The sequence below is a fragment of the Anolis sagrei genome, chromosome 7 (assembly GCF_037176765.1).
Source record: "Anolis sagrei isolate rAnoSag1 chromosome 7, rAnoSag1.mat, whole genome shotgun sequence".
Classification (NCBI taxonomy): Eukaryota; Metazoa; Chordata; class Lepidosauria; order Squamata; family Dactyloidae; genus Anolis; species Anolis sagrei.
Genome location: NC_090027.1, coordinates 17,462,511 through 17,479,289, shown reverse-complemented (window position 1 = coordinate 17,479,289; position 16,779 = coordinate 17,462,511). Strand labels below are relative to the sequence as shown.

The 16,779-nt window shown below is 42.8% G+C and overlaps 1 protein-coding gene across 1 annotated transcript in view; it reads right to left on the bottom strand.

Moving 5' to 3' along the window:
• Nucleotides 1-16,779, bottom strand: part of ROBO4 (roundabout guidance receptor 4) — a 129,587-nt gene that overhangs the window by 39,709 nt on the left and 73,099 nt on the right. The window contains 1 exon segment of the mRNA XM_067470698.1: nt 7,735-7,885. Within this exon segment, the coding sequence (XP_067326799.1) occupies nt 7,735-7,885 (151 nt within the window).

Genomic DNA, 16,779 nt, shown 5'->3' with positions numbered 1-16,779 from the left:
ATATTATATTACATGTAATATTACTAATAATATTACAATATAATGGTATAGTACAATATAGTAATTTATAATACTGATATTGTACTATGCTAATAATATAATATATTGTATGTATATATTTCTCTTAAGCCACTCTGAGTCCCCTTTGGGTTGAGAAGGGCGGCATATAAACGTTGTAAATAAATAAATAAATTTGGTACACCAAATTTGTTCTTTGGAAGGATGACATGAGACCACATCACTACTCCCAATCTGGGTCCTTAGTTTTAGACTACAGCTCCTAAAACCAATACAATTGCCCATTCTGGCCAGAGTGACCAAAATTATAGTATCAACATGTAGAAAAAGGGTATTCCTTTCCTTTTTCTACATTCAGATAGTTTCCGGATCCCAACCCCACCAATTACTGCAAATTAAAACTATTATTAGATGATGATAATTTTAATTTGCAGATTTCTGGGTTCTGGGGTCTTTTTATAAACATTTTGATGTATTTTTTTTCCATGTCAGGAGTGAGTTGAGAACCTGCAAGTCACTTCTGGTGTGAGAGAATTGGTCATCTCAAATATCCAGGGGACGCCCGGATATTTTACCCCGGATATTTTACCGGATATTTTACCATCCTGTGGGAGACTTCTCTCATGTCCCCACATGAGAAGTTGGAGCTGACAGAAGGGAGCTCACCCTGCTCCCCAGATTCAAACCGCCTAGCTTTCAGTCAGCAGTCCTGCTGGCACAAGGGTTTAATCCAGCGTTTCTCAACCTGGGGGTTGGGACCCTGGGAGGGTCACAAGAGGATGTCAGAGGGGTCGCGAAAGACCATCAGAAAACACGAGGTGAGCTTCCTTCTGTCAGTTTCTCAAGTCACTCCTGGTCATCTGGTTTCTGTGTGGAAAGTTAGGTCCAATTCTATTGTTGATGGGGTTCAGAATGCTCTTTGATTGTAGATGAACTATAAATCCCAGCAACTACAACACTCAAATGACAAAAACAATCCCTCCCTCCAACCCCACCAGTATTCAAATTTGGGCATATTGAGTATTTGTGCCAAATTTGGTCCAGTGAATGAAAATACATCCTGCATATCAAATATTTATATTACGATTCATAACAGTAGCACAATTACAGTTAGGAAGTAACAATGAAAATAATGTTATGGTTGGGGGTCATCACAACATGAGGAACTATTAAGGGGTCGTGACATTAGGAAGGTTGAGATGCACTGGTTTAACCCATTGCACCACCCGGGGTTCCATTCCGATGTTGTGGATGTCCCACTGTGCTGGTACAGCTGTACCAGAAGCTCCCACTTTATTTGCTTTGTATTAAGTGTTTGCTTGCAGCCCAAGGCTTGCGATTCTGCAGAAGGGTGGCTTCCTGTTAAAGTTTGCAATTATAGGGCAGGCCCCTGTCCATCATAGTTAAGTTTGGTTTCTGTTCAGGACAATTGTCAAGTGAAGGGAGTCATTTTCAGTCAGTCTCAGCAAGGAAAGTCAATGTACAGGACGTATACAGACTTCTCCTGTACAAAGGCTTCAACCATTAAGACTTCCCGGGGGAGAACAGTCTTAAGAGCAAAAGGATTCCCAAAGTTTCCCAGGGAAACAGCCTTACAGCCCTGAGGAATTTTGGAGGGAATAACAGCTTTAAACATCAAGAACTCCAGCTAAGTGACTACAGGCCTACTGGTAGGTCCACTCAGTTTTGAGACACAGTTCAGCCCAGTAGTGGATCCACATCAGTTAGGTTTAGGTTCACAGTTAGCCTGGGAGAAGTTTGGAAATGGATTTTACTTTAGAGTAAAGTAACAGTTAGAAGCCACGAGTTGCACAAAAGCCTGGAAGCATTTGTTTAACCTTTTGAAGACAAAAGAAGTTTATGTTGATTGTTCACCAATAAAGACTTTGTTATATTTCACAAGCCCTCTATAGACTGTTTTTGGTGAAAATCCTTACGAATTTCTCTTCGGGCCCCCTGGCTTCCTGCTGGGCTAAAGTTATACGTCCTGTTTTAAAAGCAATTCGTTTCAAGCCCAGCGCGTGATAGAACACCCACCAAAAGAAGGATATCTTTATCTGGGCAAACTGGCATTTAAAATATGAGCTATCAAAGGAAATACAGTGTGACAAGTTCTCTTGTGCAAGTCCAACCCCGGTCTCCCCTGCAACAAAATGCATTTTCAATTGAGTGACCAATTATTGTGTAATTGCCCATAAATTCAGAATGACACTGAAATTATTTCATGCCCAGATCCAAGGACGTTTCCCTCTCTATGAATGTAGAATTCAAGGGACAGCAAAAAGAGGATGGAGTCAGCTGATATTTCACTAATGGATTGATTTACTTTCCTGGAATGATAATTGTCCATTTACTTAAATAGCTGGGCACTTGTACAGAGGCCTGCCCTATTAAGTGAAAAATGCTCCCTCCCTGCAAGGCACCAGAGTGGCAGCATGATTTGTAGCTTTTTAAGTGCAAAGTAGGTAGAAGGTACAGTTGGAATTCATTTCCCATCCAACCCCACCCCCTTAGAGATGATCCATCATACCACTGCCAGCGGATAATATGCAAAGTAGTAGGTCCTTCTTTTCAGTGCCAGAGGGGGCAGCGGGCAATTTATCCTGAGCAGCTGGCACAGCTGGAATATGAGTCAGCATAGAGAGGATCTTAATGCAGTTGCTAACTGTTTCTCATTGGAAGCTTTGCAAGCACAGGAAAGGATTGCAAAGGATGGCAGAACTCCATTGCTGTAGGTTGATGTGAACCTCAATCTCAGGAGCTCAAGGAAAAAAGATCAAAACTCTGGCAAAGTATGTATTACTCCCCCTAGACAGGGTTGAGAGCCTTCTCCACTAAGAATAAGTAAATTACTTACTTAGGCGATCCCTCGTTGGACAAGTAAGATGGTCTTCCTTGATGACTATTTTTGTGGGTTTGTAGGTGGCTGTGGAGCCCTATTCTTGACCCCCATCTTCTCCCATAGTGAAGGCATTGGTTTCCAGGTAGAAGGCGGTCCCGGTCGGGGTTGGCTTGACGCGCCTTCCTCCTGGCACGTTTCTCTCTTTCACCCTCCACTCGGGCCTCCTCGAATTCTGTAGCAGTGCTGGTCACAGCTGACCTCCAGCTGGAGCGGTCAAGGGCCAGGGCTTCCCAGTTCTCAGTCTCTATGCCAGAGTTTTGAAGGTTGGCTTTGAGGCCATCTTTAAATCTCTTTTCCTGTCCACCAACATTCTGTTTTCCGTTCTTAAGTTCAGAGTAGAGCAACTGCTTTGGGAGACGGTGGTCAGGCATCCGGACAATGTGGCCGGTCCAGCGGAGTTGATGGCAGAGGACCATCGCTTCAATGCTGGTGGTCTTTGCTTCTTCCAGCACGCTGACGTTTGTCCGCTTGTCTTCCCAAGATATTTGCAGGATTTTCCAGAGGCAGCGCTAATGGAATCGTTCCAGGAGTTGCATGTGACGTCTGTAGACAGTCCACGTTTCGCAGGCAAAGAGCAGGGTTGGGAGGACAATAGCCTTATATACAAGCACCTTGGTCTCCCTACGGATGTCCCAGTCCTCAAACACTCTCTGCTTCATTCGGGAAAATGCTGCACTCGCAGAGCTCAGGCGGTGTTGTATTTTGGTGTCGATGTTGACTTTGGTGGAGAGGTGGCTGCCAAGGTAGCGGAAATGGTCAACATTTTCTAATGTTATACCATTAAGCTGTATCTCTGGCATTGGGGAGGGGATGGCTGGTGACTGCTGGAACAGCACTTTGGTTTTCTCGATGTTCAGTGACAGGCCAAGCTTCGTGTATGCTTCTGCGAAGGTGTTTAGAGTGGGTTACGACTGCAGCATTTGACCAACAATACAACCTTGGAGAGTTGCTGCCAGTCAGTGCAGGCACTATTAAGCTAAACCCAAGAGCATTTCAACTTAGAATTATAGAATCATCTATATAAATAAAAATGTAATGTGGGATTAACAGAACTTAAAAACCACTGGATGTAATGTAGGATTAACAGAACTTAAAAACCACTGGATGTAATGTGGGATTAACAGAACTTAAAAACCACTGGATGTAATGTGGGATTAACAGAATTTAAAAACCACTGGATGTAATGTGGGATTAACAGAACTTAAAAACCACTGGACTAATTGCCGCCAAATTTGGCCCCAAGACACCTACTCACCCAAGGAGTGACCATCACTCAAAATAAGTTGATTTTGTCATTTGGGAGTTGTAGTTGCTGGGATTTATAGTTCACCTACGCATTCTGAACTCCACCAATGATGGAATTGAACCAAACGTGGCATAACAGGACTCCCATGACCAACAGAAAATGCTAGAAGGGTTTGCTGGGCATTAACCTTGAGTTTGGGAGATGTAGTTCACCTACATCCAGAGAGCACTGTGGACTCAAACAATGATGGATCTGGACCAAACTGGGCAAACACAACTCCCACAACCAACAGAAAATACTGGAAGGGTTTGGTGGGCAAGGACCTTCAGTTTTGGAGTTGTAGTTTATCCAGAGAGCACTGTGGACTCAAACAATGATGGATCTGGACCAAACTTGGCACAGATACTCAATATGTCCACTCCATATGTGTATGCTGATGGAGTTTGGGGAAAATAGACCTTGACATTTGGGAGTTGTAGTTGCTGGGATTTATAGTTAGGATTGACTGCATTCCCTCATTCCCTCTGAAAATCCTATCTCAATTATATCCTACCTGGTTCACATCAGCACTATTTTTTTTAATTTTAATCTATCACATCTGCCTCGGACATTGGTTTTAAATGTTTATATGTTATTCCAAATCTGCTTTTAACTGAGTTATCTGAGTCCACACTGTCATAGGAGGGTGACTAAAATGATCAAGGGTCTGGAGAACAAGCCCTATGAGGAGCGGCTTAAAGAGCTGGGCATGTTTAGCCTGAAGAAGAGAAGGCTGAAAGGAGACATGATAGCCATGTATAAATATGTGAGAGGAAGCCACAGGGAGGAGGGAGCAAGCTTGTTTTCTGCTTCCTTGGAGACTAGGATGCGGAACAATGGCTTCAAACTACAAGAGAGGAGATTCCATCTGAACACGAGGAAGAACTTCCTGACTGTGAGAGCTGTTCAGCAGTGGAACTCTCTGCCCTGGAGTGTGGTGGAGGCTCCTTCTTTGGAAGCTTTTCAACAGAGGCTGCATGGCCATCTGTCAGGGGTGCTTTGAATGCAATATTCCTGCTTCTTGGCAGGGGGTTGGACTGGATGGCCCATGAGGTCTCTTCCAACTCTATGATTCTATGATTCTATATATTCTAGTTCAAAGCAGAACATGTGGGATTTTATTCAGCTGTGTGAAAGGGGCTCTAGTCTCCAGGGCAGCAGAAAACAAGCCTGCTCCCTCTTCCTTATAGAATACTTTCACATATTTCCTGGTATAGATGTCTTTTATGTCTCCGCCCAAACTTCTCTTCTGCAGGCTAAACATACCCAGCACTTTAAGATGCTGCTCATAGGGATTAATAGTTTCCAGACCTTTGATCATTTAATTGCCCTCTTCTGGACTTCTTCCAGATTGTCAATATCTCTTATAAACTGTGCTGCCCGGAATTGGACACAGTATTCCAGGTCAGGTCTAACCAAAGCAGAATAGAGGAGCATAATGACTTCCAAGAAAAACCTAATTCCATGGATAGCATATGCAAGTCAAGTACATATAGGTCTATTTTGTGAATTTCCTGCTTCTTGGCAGGGAGGTTGGACTAGATGGCCCAACTCTGATTCTAATATTCTATTTCTTCAGTAGCTAAAATCCTGCAGGTTCTTCTCTGCCACAGTGCCAGAATTAAGAGATGCCTCACTTTGAAGACCCACCTGGCTTGTAATAGTTTTGCCCAATTATTTTATAGAAGGTTGTTTTAAACTTTTTAAAAAGGGGTTTCATAATTTAATTTGCTTTTAGATTCTTACATTATTTCTTATTGTTTTGCATTGTTTCACAATGTAAAACCGGGATTGTGGCGCAGCTGGCTGAGTGTCAGCTGCATTAAGATCACTCTGACCAAAAGGTCATGAGTTCGAAGCCAGCCTGGGTTGGAGTGGGTTTCCAACCAATTGCGTGTAGCCTGTTGTCAACCTTTGCAACCCGAAAGACAGTTGCATCTGTCAAGTAGGAAAATTAGGTACTGTTGGGGTTCAGCCTGCTCTGTGTGAACCTGGTCTGTGTAGACCTGATTCTCTGATAGTATTTCCAACTGAACAAGCCACTGAACATGTAGTTTTCCCTGACAATGTGGAAACTGTGTTGATGTTGAGTTCAGTGGCGGGGAAAAGGAAACTGAACAGCCGGATGAAAATGTTTTGGAATCCAGCCGTGATAGCTCTCCACCTGTGTTTTTTAATGAGGACCAAAGGGAACAGATAACGAGAGACAGGAGTGATTCACAGTTCCTATGAAGGTCAAATAGATTACAGGAGAGACAGGCTCAGGCTTCAAAATCAAGGAATAGTTTCTTTGGTATAAGGGGCCGTCTGCCAGGTGCCTCCTTAGATCAAGCAACGTTTGGGACTGTGGCTGTGCCTTGGCAGAATTCCTGTGTTCCATGGTCAGGAATCCCAGAGGCTTCTAGTTTTTCAAGTACATGGTTAGTGAGAGGCTAACAGGTTCCTGGTTCTTGTCTTGTGTTTTTTTGGACTTTTGCTCAAGTTCAGAGATTTTCCTGACTGCTGGGTTTTCATGGTGGCTTTTTGACTTTGCATTTAACTTTCTTTTGTAACCAATTTCTCATCAATAAAAAAGGATTGTTTTTACTACAGTCCAGTGTGGTGGATTTAATCTTATGGTCTCGTTTCTTGGTCTGGGATGCAACAGGTACCACCTTAAAGTGTGGGGAGGCTAAATTAACTAATTTATGAGGCCATAAAGAAGACTCCAGCAGAGCATTCCAGCAGGGAAGCATGCGGGGAATGCGGAAGCACTTCATCAGCGTCGCAGATGGACGATGAAAGCAACAGCTCCCCTGGTGGCCAGAAAAAGTTAAATAGCCTCTGTGTATGTCTGTATATGTTTGTATGTCAAAAATTGGCATTGAATGTTTGCCATATATGTGTACACTGTAATCCACCCTGAGTCCCCTGCGGGGTGAGAAGGGCGGAATATAAAATCTGTAAATAAATAAATAAATAAATAAAATTTTCATCTTTTTGTCACCCTGAGATCCTACCACAGAATCATAGAATCAAAGAGTTGGAAGAGACCTCATGGGCCATCCAGTCCAACCCCCTGCCAAGAAGCAGGAAAATTGCATTCAAATCACCCCTGACAGATGGCCATCCAGCCTTTGTTTAAAAGCTTCCAAAGAAGGAGCCTCCGCCACACTCCGGGGCAGAGAGTTCCACTGCTGAACGGCTCTCACAGTCAGGAAGTTCTTCCTCGTGTTCAGATGGAATCTCCTCTATTGTAGTTTGAAGCCATTGTTCCGCGTCCTAGTCCCCATGATACCATGTAGGACTGAGATAAACATTTTGATAAATAAATAAATAAATAAATATATGCAAAGTGAGGGTAGGTGGTTTGTAGTCCTTCAGATATGGTTGGACTACAACTCCCACCAATTCCCACTACTTCCATGGTCGCTAAGCCAAAAGTTGTATTTTTCCCTCTCCCCACATGCATAATTTGCAAAGGAGAAAGAAGGTGAGTGAAAGAAAGAATTTGAACTGTGATAAAGATTCTTCAGGTTCCCCCTCTTACTCTTGCAGGGTGTTGTGATCTTGGGGAGCTTGAAAGCCTGGAGGGATGGGTGGCGGTGGTGGCAACAGCAAACCAGCAATGTTCTTTGAAGTACTGTGCTGCAAAAACCTTGGGGAGCTGTGGTTTTTTTTCACCGCCTTTTTTGTTTCCCCTAGAAAGAAACAAAGGCATGGTTAGCTGCTTCCAATACATCCACAATTTTCAGTTATCACAATGGCCCAGATGTGTCAGAAAACCCACTTCTCCAATTTTTAAAAAAACTTCTTCTTTACTTTAAAGGAAAATCCCCTTTTTAACTTCTCCCAGGCTGATTGTAATCTAACCCTTACTGATGTGGGCTCCGCTACCGGGTCGAACTGCGTCTCAAAGCACCGAGTGGACCTACCAGTAAAGGCTTAGATATTCCCCAGCTGGAGTTCTTTGGTCTTTAGGGCTGTTTTCCTGGAAATCTTTGGAGACTCTTAAGACTGTTTCCCCCCGGAAAGTCTAATTATGGAACATTCCCCCCGGAAAGACTTATTATGGAAAGTCTTAAGGGTTGAAGCTTTTGTACAGGGGAAGCTTGCACACGTCCTGTACATTAGCTTTCCTTGCTGAGACTAACTAAAAAATGGCTCCCTTCCCTTCCCAATTGCCCTGAGCAAGGGGCAGAACCAAAACTTAACGATGATGGACAGGTGACTTGCCCTATGACTGCAACCAAAGGAAGCTACCTTCCTGCAGAACCCTGAAACCTAGGACTGCAAGCAAACATTTAATACAAAGCAAATAAAGTTGGAGCTTCTGGTACAGCCGTAGCAGCACACTTAGGGCACTGAAGTGCTTGACTTAATGGTGCTCACATGCCATATGAATTAGACAACTGTGTGTGTGTGTTTGTGTGTAATGTGTGTGAGAGGCTGTTAGTGGTATCGGCCTTCTTGTAGGAAGCCAAGAGTAATGTTCTCCTTGAAAGTCTCATTAAGTGGCATCTCATGACCCCGGCATATGACAGCTAGATCCAATTCAGATTAGAATAAAACTTAATGCATGCATCAGAAAAGGCGGGGTGCGGGGGGGGGGGGGGGGAGAGAAGAAGAACCTAGATAAACATTAACAGCCTGACAGAATCTCAATGGACAAATTGATCAGGCACTTAAATTTCTTCAGCGGCAGGGATGTGGAATGGAGATTAGAGCAATAATGCTCCCCAGCATCTATCACAAGTCACAACAGATAGAGTTGTTCCTTCAGATTTAGTGGCATTCTGCAGGTCAAAGCACTGAAGAGGGTATTCAGGTCAGCATTTGTTTGTGAGTCCTGATAATGTTATTCATAGACACTTGATGTATGTAGGGCCTCCTGCACCTGCAAGAGTGAGAGCAATGTGTCCTCCATGCTGCAGAGCTGAGTGCCAGTCAGTGCTTTCTTCCTGCTTGCTCCACAGCCATCAGATTTCACTGTTCTACAAATTTTCAGTTTTTTTCAGTTGCGGAAACGAAATGTGCCGTTTCTTAATAAATTTAACATGCTGAATTCAAATATAATAATTAAATGTGTTAATTGGCTCTGGTTTTTATGCAACCGCTATTTCAATTTTCTCCACAATAGGTAATTCGTTAATATTATGATAATGCGCCTAACCTTACTGCATGTATATAAACCGTGAATATTTACTAAATTTTAGTCAAATTATATTGGTAATAGTTTATACATGAGAAATATTTATTTAATTAGTCTATTGTTTATGTTTGTGCAGCAAGAAACTATTTTAGTAGGCCTAATGCAGTTGAAAAGTCTGAAAGTTTAAATGTCGCTTTAATCGTGACTTTAGTTTATATCCTTTTTGCTTCTCTTGACTTTTCTTTTGTATTCAAGGAAAGGATTCCCTCTTACAATGCTCCAGCAGGAGTCTGACAGCATTGACGGAGTCCATTTACCTTGCTATCTTTTTTCCATAGTGCTTTATTTACACACGTGCGAGGCATAACTACAGTAAAAAGAACAATCTAAAACGATGTTTAACGATACTGTCTCAGTCTTCAACTGACTGACCCTCACTGTTCAAAAGTCTGGCCTTATATAGGGCTTTCTGGCTTTTGCACACGGCACTAATACTGCGTCATCCAACTTTCTAGAATATTCTAGAATCTTCCATAGTGTAAGTCGCAACATGCATTTTTTCAACCATACATGATCACGTGATTGCTTATATCATAAAAACTAGAGCCAATATACATTTTTAAATGTCATTTTCATTTTCAGCACCCCAAAATCATAAAAGAACAACTATTTTCAGGCCCGCAACTTTTTCTCTGTTGAACAGTGTTTCCCTTCCTTATTAAATTGTCAGCCTTTGACTTCTAAGACCTCTTGCACCAAGAGATATTTTTGTTTTCTGCACCATACGCTGCACAGAGCCAACCTTAAAGGTGTGTTAAGCAGAAGAAAAAGAAGAGGACCCTTACACACTTTCACAAAGTTTAAGATCATCTGGAGATACCCTGCTCTCGGTCCCACTGCCATCACAAACATGATTGATGGGGACGAGGGACAGGGCCTTCTCAGCAATGCCCCCCCCCCCCCCCCAAATCTTTGGAACTCTCTCCCCAGGGACATCAGACTGGCCACCTCCCTCCTGTCTTTCAGAAAGAAACTTCCTGTCTTTCAGAAAGGCATTTAACAAGTGATTAGCAGCAAATGGAAAACGACATAGGCAACCCATGACAACAATTTGGCCCAGACTCGGATTTGGTTTTAACAGGAATGTGAAATCAATTGTTTTTAATATATTGTTTTAATGTTTTTTAATGTGTTGCTGAATATGTTTTTGATATTTTTTATGATGGTAATGCATCTTATGATGCTTGTTGTGAGGCTGCCCAGAGTCAGGGGTGAGAAGGGCGGGGTATAAGTATAGGAAATACTTATACTTAGAAGGCAGGATCATCAAGTTTGCGGATGACACCAAATTGGGAGGGATAGCCAATACTCCAGAGGACAGGAGCAGAATTCAAAACGATCTTGACAGATTAGAGAGATGGACCAAAACTAACAAAATGAAGTTCAACAGTGACAAATGCAAGATACTCCACTTTGGCAGGAAAAATGAAATGCAAAGATACAGAATGGGGGACAATGCCTGGCTCGAGAGCAGTATGTGTGAAAAAGATCTTGGAGTCCTCGTGGACAACAAGTTAAACATGAGCCAACAATGTGATGTGGTGGCAAAAAAAGCCAATGGGATTTTGGCCTGCATCAATAGGAGCATAGTGTCTAGATCTAAGGAAGTAATGCTACCCCTCTATTCTGCTTTGGTTAGACCACACCTGGAATATTGTGTCCAATTCTGGGCACCACAATTCAAGAGAGATATTGACAAGCTGGAATGTGTCCAGAGGAGGGGGACTAAAATGATCAAGGGTCTGGAAAACAAGCCCTATGAGGAGCGGCTTAAGGAGTTGGGCATGTTTAGCCTGAAGAAGAGAAGGCTGAGAGGAGATGTGATAGCCATGTATAAATATGTCAAAGGAAGCCACAGGGAGGAGGGAGCTAGCTTGTTTTCTGCTTCCTTGGAGACTAGGACGCGGAACAATGGCTTCAAACTACAAGAGAGGAGATTCCATCTGAACATGAGGAAGAACTTCTTGACTGTGAGAGCCATTCAGCAGTGGAACTCCCTGCCCCGGAGTGTGTGGTGTAGGCTCCTTCTTTGGAAGCTTTTAAACAGAGGCTGGATGGCCATCTGTCAGGGGTGATTTGAATGCAATATTCCTGCTTCTTGGCCGTGGGTTGGACTGGATGGCCCATGAGGTCTCTTCCAACTCTTTGATTCTATGATTCTATGAAATAAATGAATGAATAAATAAATCCTTTGTTAAGAGAGTTATTTTAATGAGCAGGGAGTGCCCTTAGCTTTCACAGCAGGAGAATTGAGATGGGTAGATCAGTCTATTGCTTTGCCACTCCATGCCAGATGTATATGTAGTCACCAACAAGCCTGTTCTATCATCTTACTCCATTCTGTTGGAGCATGTAAGGAATCAGTGTGTGTGTGTATGTGTGTGTGTGTGAAGTGTAAAATAAGATACATGAAGCCGATTGGTCGGGCAATGCCCAGGGAGCAGGTTGAGCCTGGGACTTTTGGTTTCTGTTACATTTTTGTTCAGGCTTGAGCTATGCAAGTGCTCAGAGAGAAAAGAAAAGAGAGACAGAGAGAGACAGAGAGAGTTTGGAGTGGACTCTTGCTTCATGAGCTGCTGAAGGAGTTTATCCACATGGACAAAGAAAGACTATTTTAAATCTCCCATAAAAGGGCATTATGTGAATTGATGTAACTGATCACATTATACACATGTTGAACTCCTGAAGGAGTTTACCTAGGAAGTTTTCGATCTCAATTGAAGGTGCAGGCAGGGCTCAACCCATTATGCAAAGTAAGCATTTGCAGTATAGTTGATTTTGCCCAGGGGCGCTCTTGAGGCGCTCTTGGGGGAAAATAGACCTTGACATATGCGAGTTGTAGTTACTGGGATTTATAGTTCACCTACAATCAAAGAGCATTCTGAACTCCATCAATGATGGAATTGAACCAAATATGGCACACAGAACTCCCATGACGAACAGAAAATATAAAATATTTATCAGTGATTGGTTGGTTGGGGGGCGCCAAAATACTGTTTGCTTACCGTTTAAAATTACCTAAGGCCGCCTCTGGGTGAAGGCTATTGCCTATAAAGCTCTAAACTATTCAGGTCCTGCCTATCTTTGTGACCACATCCTCCCCTACAAGCCCACGCGGTCCTTAAGATCTTCCGGGGATGTTCTACTCTTGCTCCAGCCCCCATCTCAGGCTCAGTTGGTGGGGACGAGGGAAAGAGCATTCTCGGTGGTGGCCCCTCGTCTCTGGAACTTCCTCCCCAGGGAAATCAGGCTGGCACCCTCTTTATCCACATTCCATAAGGAACTGAAGATGTGGATTTTTTGTTATGGTTTTGATTGACAATTCCTGATAGATGGCTCCAAACCATGACCTGAACCCAGTTCCTATATTTGATTACTATATTTTTAAGCTAAGCTGTAATGATCCCATTATAATTGCTCTATTCCAATTCTACTGTTTGTTCTATCCACCTTTTTTTGACCAACATATCATTTAACTCATTTTTGCATATTGATCCCCTCCCCGCAAAAATGATGCTTACTTTAAATGTGTATGATGATGTTGTTTTTATGCTGTTTTATATTTTGTTGTTCTGTTTTTAACTGTATGTTGTCTGGGCATGGCCCCATGTAAGTTGCCCTGAGTCCCTTCGGGGAGATGGAGGCGGGGTAGAAAAATAAAGTTATTATTATTATTATTATTATTATTATTACTTCTCATAAAAGGACATTATGTGAGTTGATGCAACTGATCACATTGTACATATGTTTTTCTGGATTTAAGAAGAGTGAACTAGTTGTTCTTTACTGTTCACCTGCATGGCATATTTTCTTTCTCTGGCAAGGCAGTGTGTGGGCTGATCAAACGTAATGTACACATTGTTTATTTTACATTACGCCACACATTCTTCTTCAATCTGCCATTGGTGATAGTATGATAGCTGGGTCCAGAAGCTCTGTTACGCACATTCCGCAACAGCGTTTGTGAATAAGGAAGGAAAGAGCAGCACACTGAGGGCGGGAATATACTTTGTAGTTGCATTTGGTGGAAGGATAGAAAGGAGCGGAGGGTTAGGATAAGGTTTAGGGTTAGGATTAGGGTTAGGAGTTAGGCTTTGGGTTAGGGTAAGCTTTAGGGTTTGGGTTAGGGTTAGAATTAGGGTTATACATTCCTTCTATAATATCTGTGCTCCATTCTGCGTTGTGCAAACAGCGCTCCCGAAGGAGCAAAGCGGAAACAGCGAAACGCTCAGAGCTTCCGGACCCAGCTTTCATACTATTATCCTGCCATTAAAAAAAAAAGTCATACTTTTTTAAAATCCACATATGCATGTAATATGTGAATATTTATTACTGAATATGTGTTACAATGTTCTGATCTTTACTCCTTTTTTTTAGTAGAAACCTGTACTGCAAAAGCTTTACCTCCTGTGTGCAGTTCAGAATGTAAGTTTTCTTGGAAATACGCACTTCTCCAAATTTTGCAGGTTGAATAGACTCACTTAGGCAGAAAAAATGAAATGCAAAGATACAGAATGGGTGACGCCTGGCTCGAGAGCAGTACGTGTGAAAAAGATCTTGGAGTCCTCGTGGACAACAAGTTAAACATGAGCCAACAATGTGATGTGGCGGCAAAAAAAGCCAATGGGATTTTGGCCTGCATCAATAGGAGCATAGTGTCTAGATCTAAGGAAGTAATGCTACCCCTCTATTCTGCTTTGGTTAGACCACATCTGGAATATTGTGTCCAATTCTGGGCACCACAATTCAAGAGAGATATTGACAAGCTGGAATGTGTCCAGAGGAGGGCGAGTAAAAGGATCAAGGGTCTGGAGAACAAGCCCTATGAGGAGCAGCTTAAGGAGCTGGGCATGTTTAGCCTGAAGAAGAGAAGGCTGAGAGGAGATATGATAGCCATGTATAAATATGTGAGAGGAAGCCACAGGGAGGAGGGAGCAAGCTTGTTTTCTGCTTCCTTGGAGACTAGGACGCGGAACAATGGCTTCAAACTACAAGAGAGGAGATTCCATCTGAACATTAGGAAGAACTTTCTGACTGTGAGAGCCGTTCAGCAGTGGAACTCTCTGCCCCGGAGTGTGGTGGAGGCTCCTTCTTTGGAAGCTTTTAAGCAGAGGCTGGATGGCCATCTGTCAGGGGTGATTTGAATGCAATATTCCTGCTTCTTGGCAGGGGGTTGGACTGGATGGCCCATGAGGTCTCTTCCAACTCTTTGATTCTATGATTCTATGATTCTATGATTTACTGTTCACCTGCATGGCATATTTTCTTTCTCTGGCAAGGCAGTGTGTGGGCTGATCAAACGTAATGTACACATTGTTTATTTTACATTACGCCACACATTCTTCTTCAATCTGCCATTGGTGATAGTATGATAGCTGGGTCCAGAAGCTCTGAGCATTACGCACATTCCGCAACAGCGTTTGTGGATAAGGGAAGGAAAGAGTAGCACACTGAGGGCGGGAATATACTTTGTAGTTGCATTTGGTGGAAGGATAGAAAGGAGCGGAGGGTTAGGATAAGGTTTAGGGTTCGGATTAGGGTTGGGAGTTAGGCTTTGGGTTAGGGTAAGCTTTAGGGTTTGGGTTAGGGTTAGAATTAGGGTTATACATTCCTTCTATAATATCTGTGCTCCATTCTGCGTTGTGCAAACAGCACTCCCGAAGGAGCAAAGCGGAAACAGCGAAACGCTCAGAGCTTCCGGACCCAGCTTTCATACTATTATCCTGCCATTTAAAAAAAATGTCATACTTTTTAAAAATCCACATATGCATGTAATATGTGAATATTTATTACTGAATATGTGTTACATACTCTTTTTTTTCGGTAGGAACCTGTGCTGCAAAGCTTTACCTCCTGTGTGCAGTTCAGAATGTAAGTTCTCTTGGAAATATGCACTTCTCCAAATTTTGCAGGTTGAATATGCTCACTTTGAACTACAAATGGGGGGTGGGGGAGCTTAAAGCTAAAACTTCTATATAGGAGAGCATTCAAACCAAGCATGTCCCTGCCTGCAGCGTACTATAATCCAGAAAAGCTTCACTGTTTGCTCCCATCTTAACTTCCAAGCAGAAGAACAACTCATGTAGCAACAGCCACTAACAACCTCCCCGCTTCGTAATCCATATCGAGGCAGAAACCATCCAATTCTCTTTCTCCCAGAATGTCCAATTTAGCCACACAGCTCCTTCTTTGCAGACACTACCTCATGAATAACTGAGAAGGATTTATGGACATAGGGCACCAGGGAGAGGTGTGGTGGAGGCTGAGGCGTGCATAGTTTACAAGGAGAAACAAGGAGAAACGTTCTCGGCAGCAGCAACACTGCCTCATTAGGCCTTTGAAAGAGCTTCAAAGAATCACTGCCATTCGAGAGCCAGTTTGTCCGTTTGGGGCTCATCTGGCAAAGGGGCGACCTTAATAAAAATAATGGTTGCAAAGAATGGGCCTCTACATCTGGAAGAGAGTATATTTGCCTGCAGAGCCCACTATGTAAACACCCAGTTCAGATCCAGTCTAATAATAGTCTGGGAGTCCTTTCAAGCCAGACTACTTGGGTTTGGAAAAGTCTCCTCTAAGAAGTCTGAGCAACATAATGCTGGGATTGGAGTATGGAGACAAATTTGGAGGGCCAAAAGCCCATTTTTCATACATCTCAGACTTGCTATTGGCCACAGCAGAAGGAAATTACATATATTAGAAACTTTCTCATTACTTTATTTTCCAGATCACCAGAGTGGGCCACAGCAATGCGTGGCAAGAGACGGCTAGTGTGTGTGTGTGTGTGTATATATATATATATATATATGCTCTGTTCATTTTGAATGACATCATAACTCAAAATCCGCTGAACAAATTGCCATCACATTTGGCCACAAGACACCTACTAACCCAAGAAGTGACCATCACTTAAAAATGATTTTGTCATTTGGGAGTTGTAGTTGCTGGGATTTATAGTTCACCTACAATCAATGAGCATTCTGAACTCCACCAATGATAGAATCGAGCCAAACTTCCCACACAGAAACTCCATACCTTGGAGGGACTCACTGGCACAAGCCTCCCTCCAGCCTCACACACTCTCCCTCGCTTGCACATGTGTATCACACTGCAATGCTACTTCATAACTTGTTTTGTCATTTGGGAGCTGTAGTTGCTGGGATTTATAGTTCACCTACAAACAAAGAGCATTCTGAACCCCACCAATAATGGAATTGAACCAAACTTGGCTCACAGAACTCCCACTACCAACAGAAAACACTATAAGGATTTGGTGTGAAATTAGAAGTGAAATCAATAGGTCATGCCAGTTTTTTTTATGCCAGTAGATAGTTATTTTTTACTACATCTCTTTGGATCTTCTAGAGCTACAGTTCTCTCATTTGA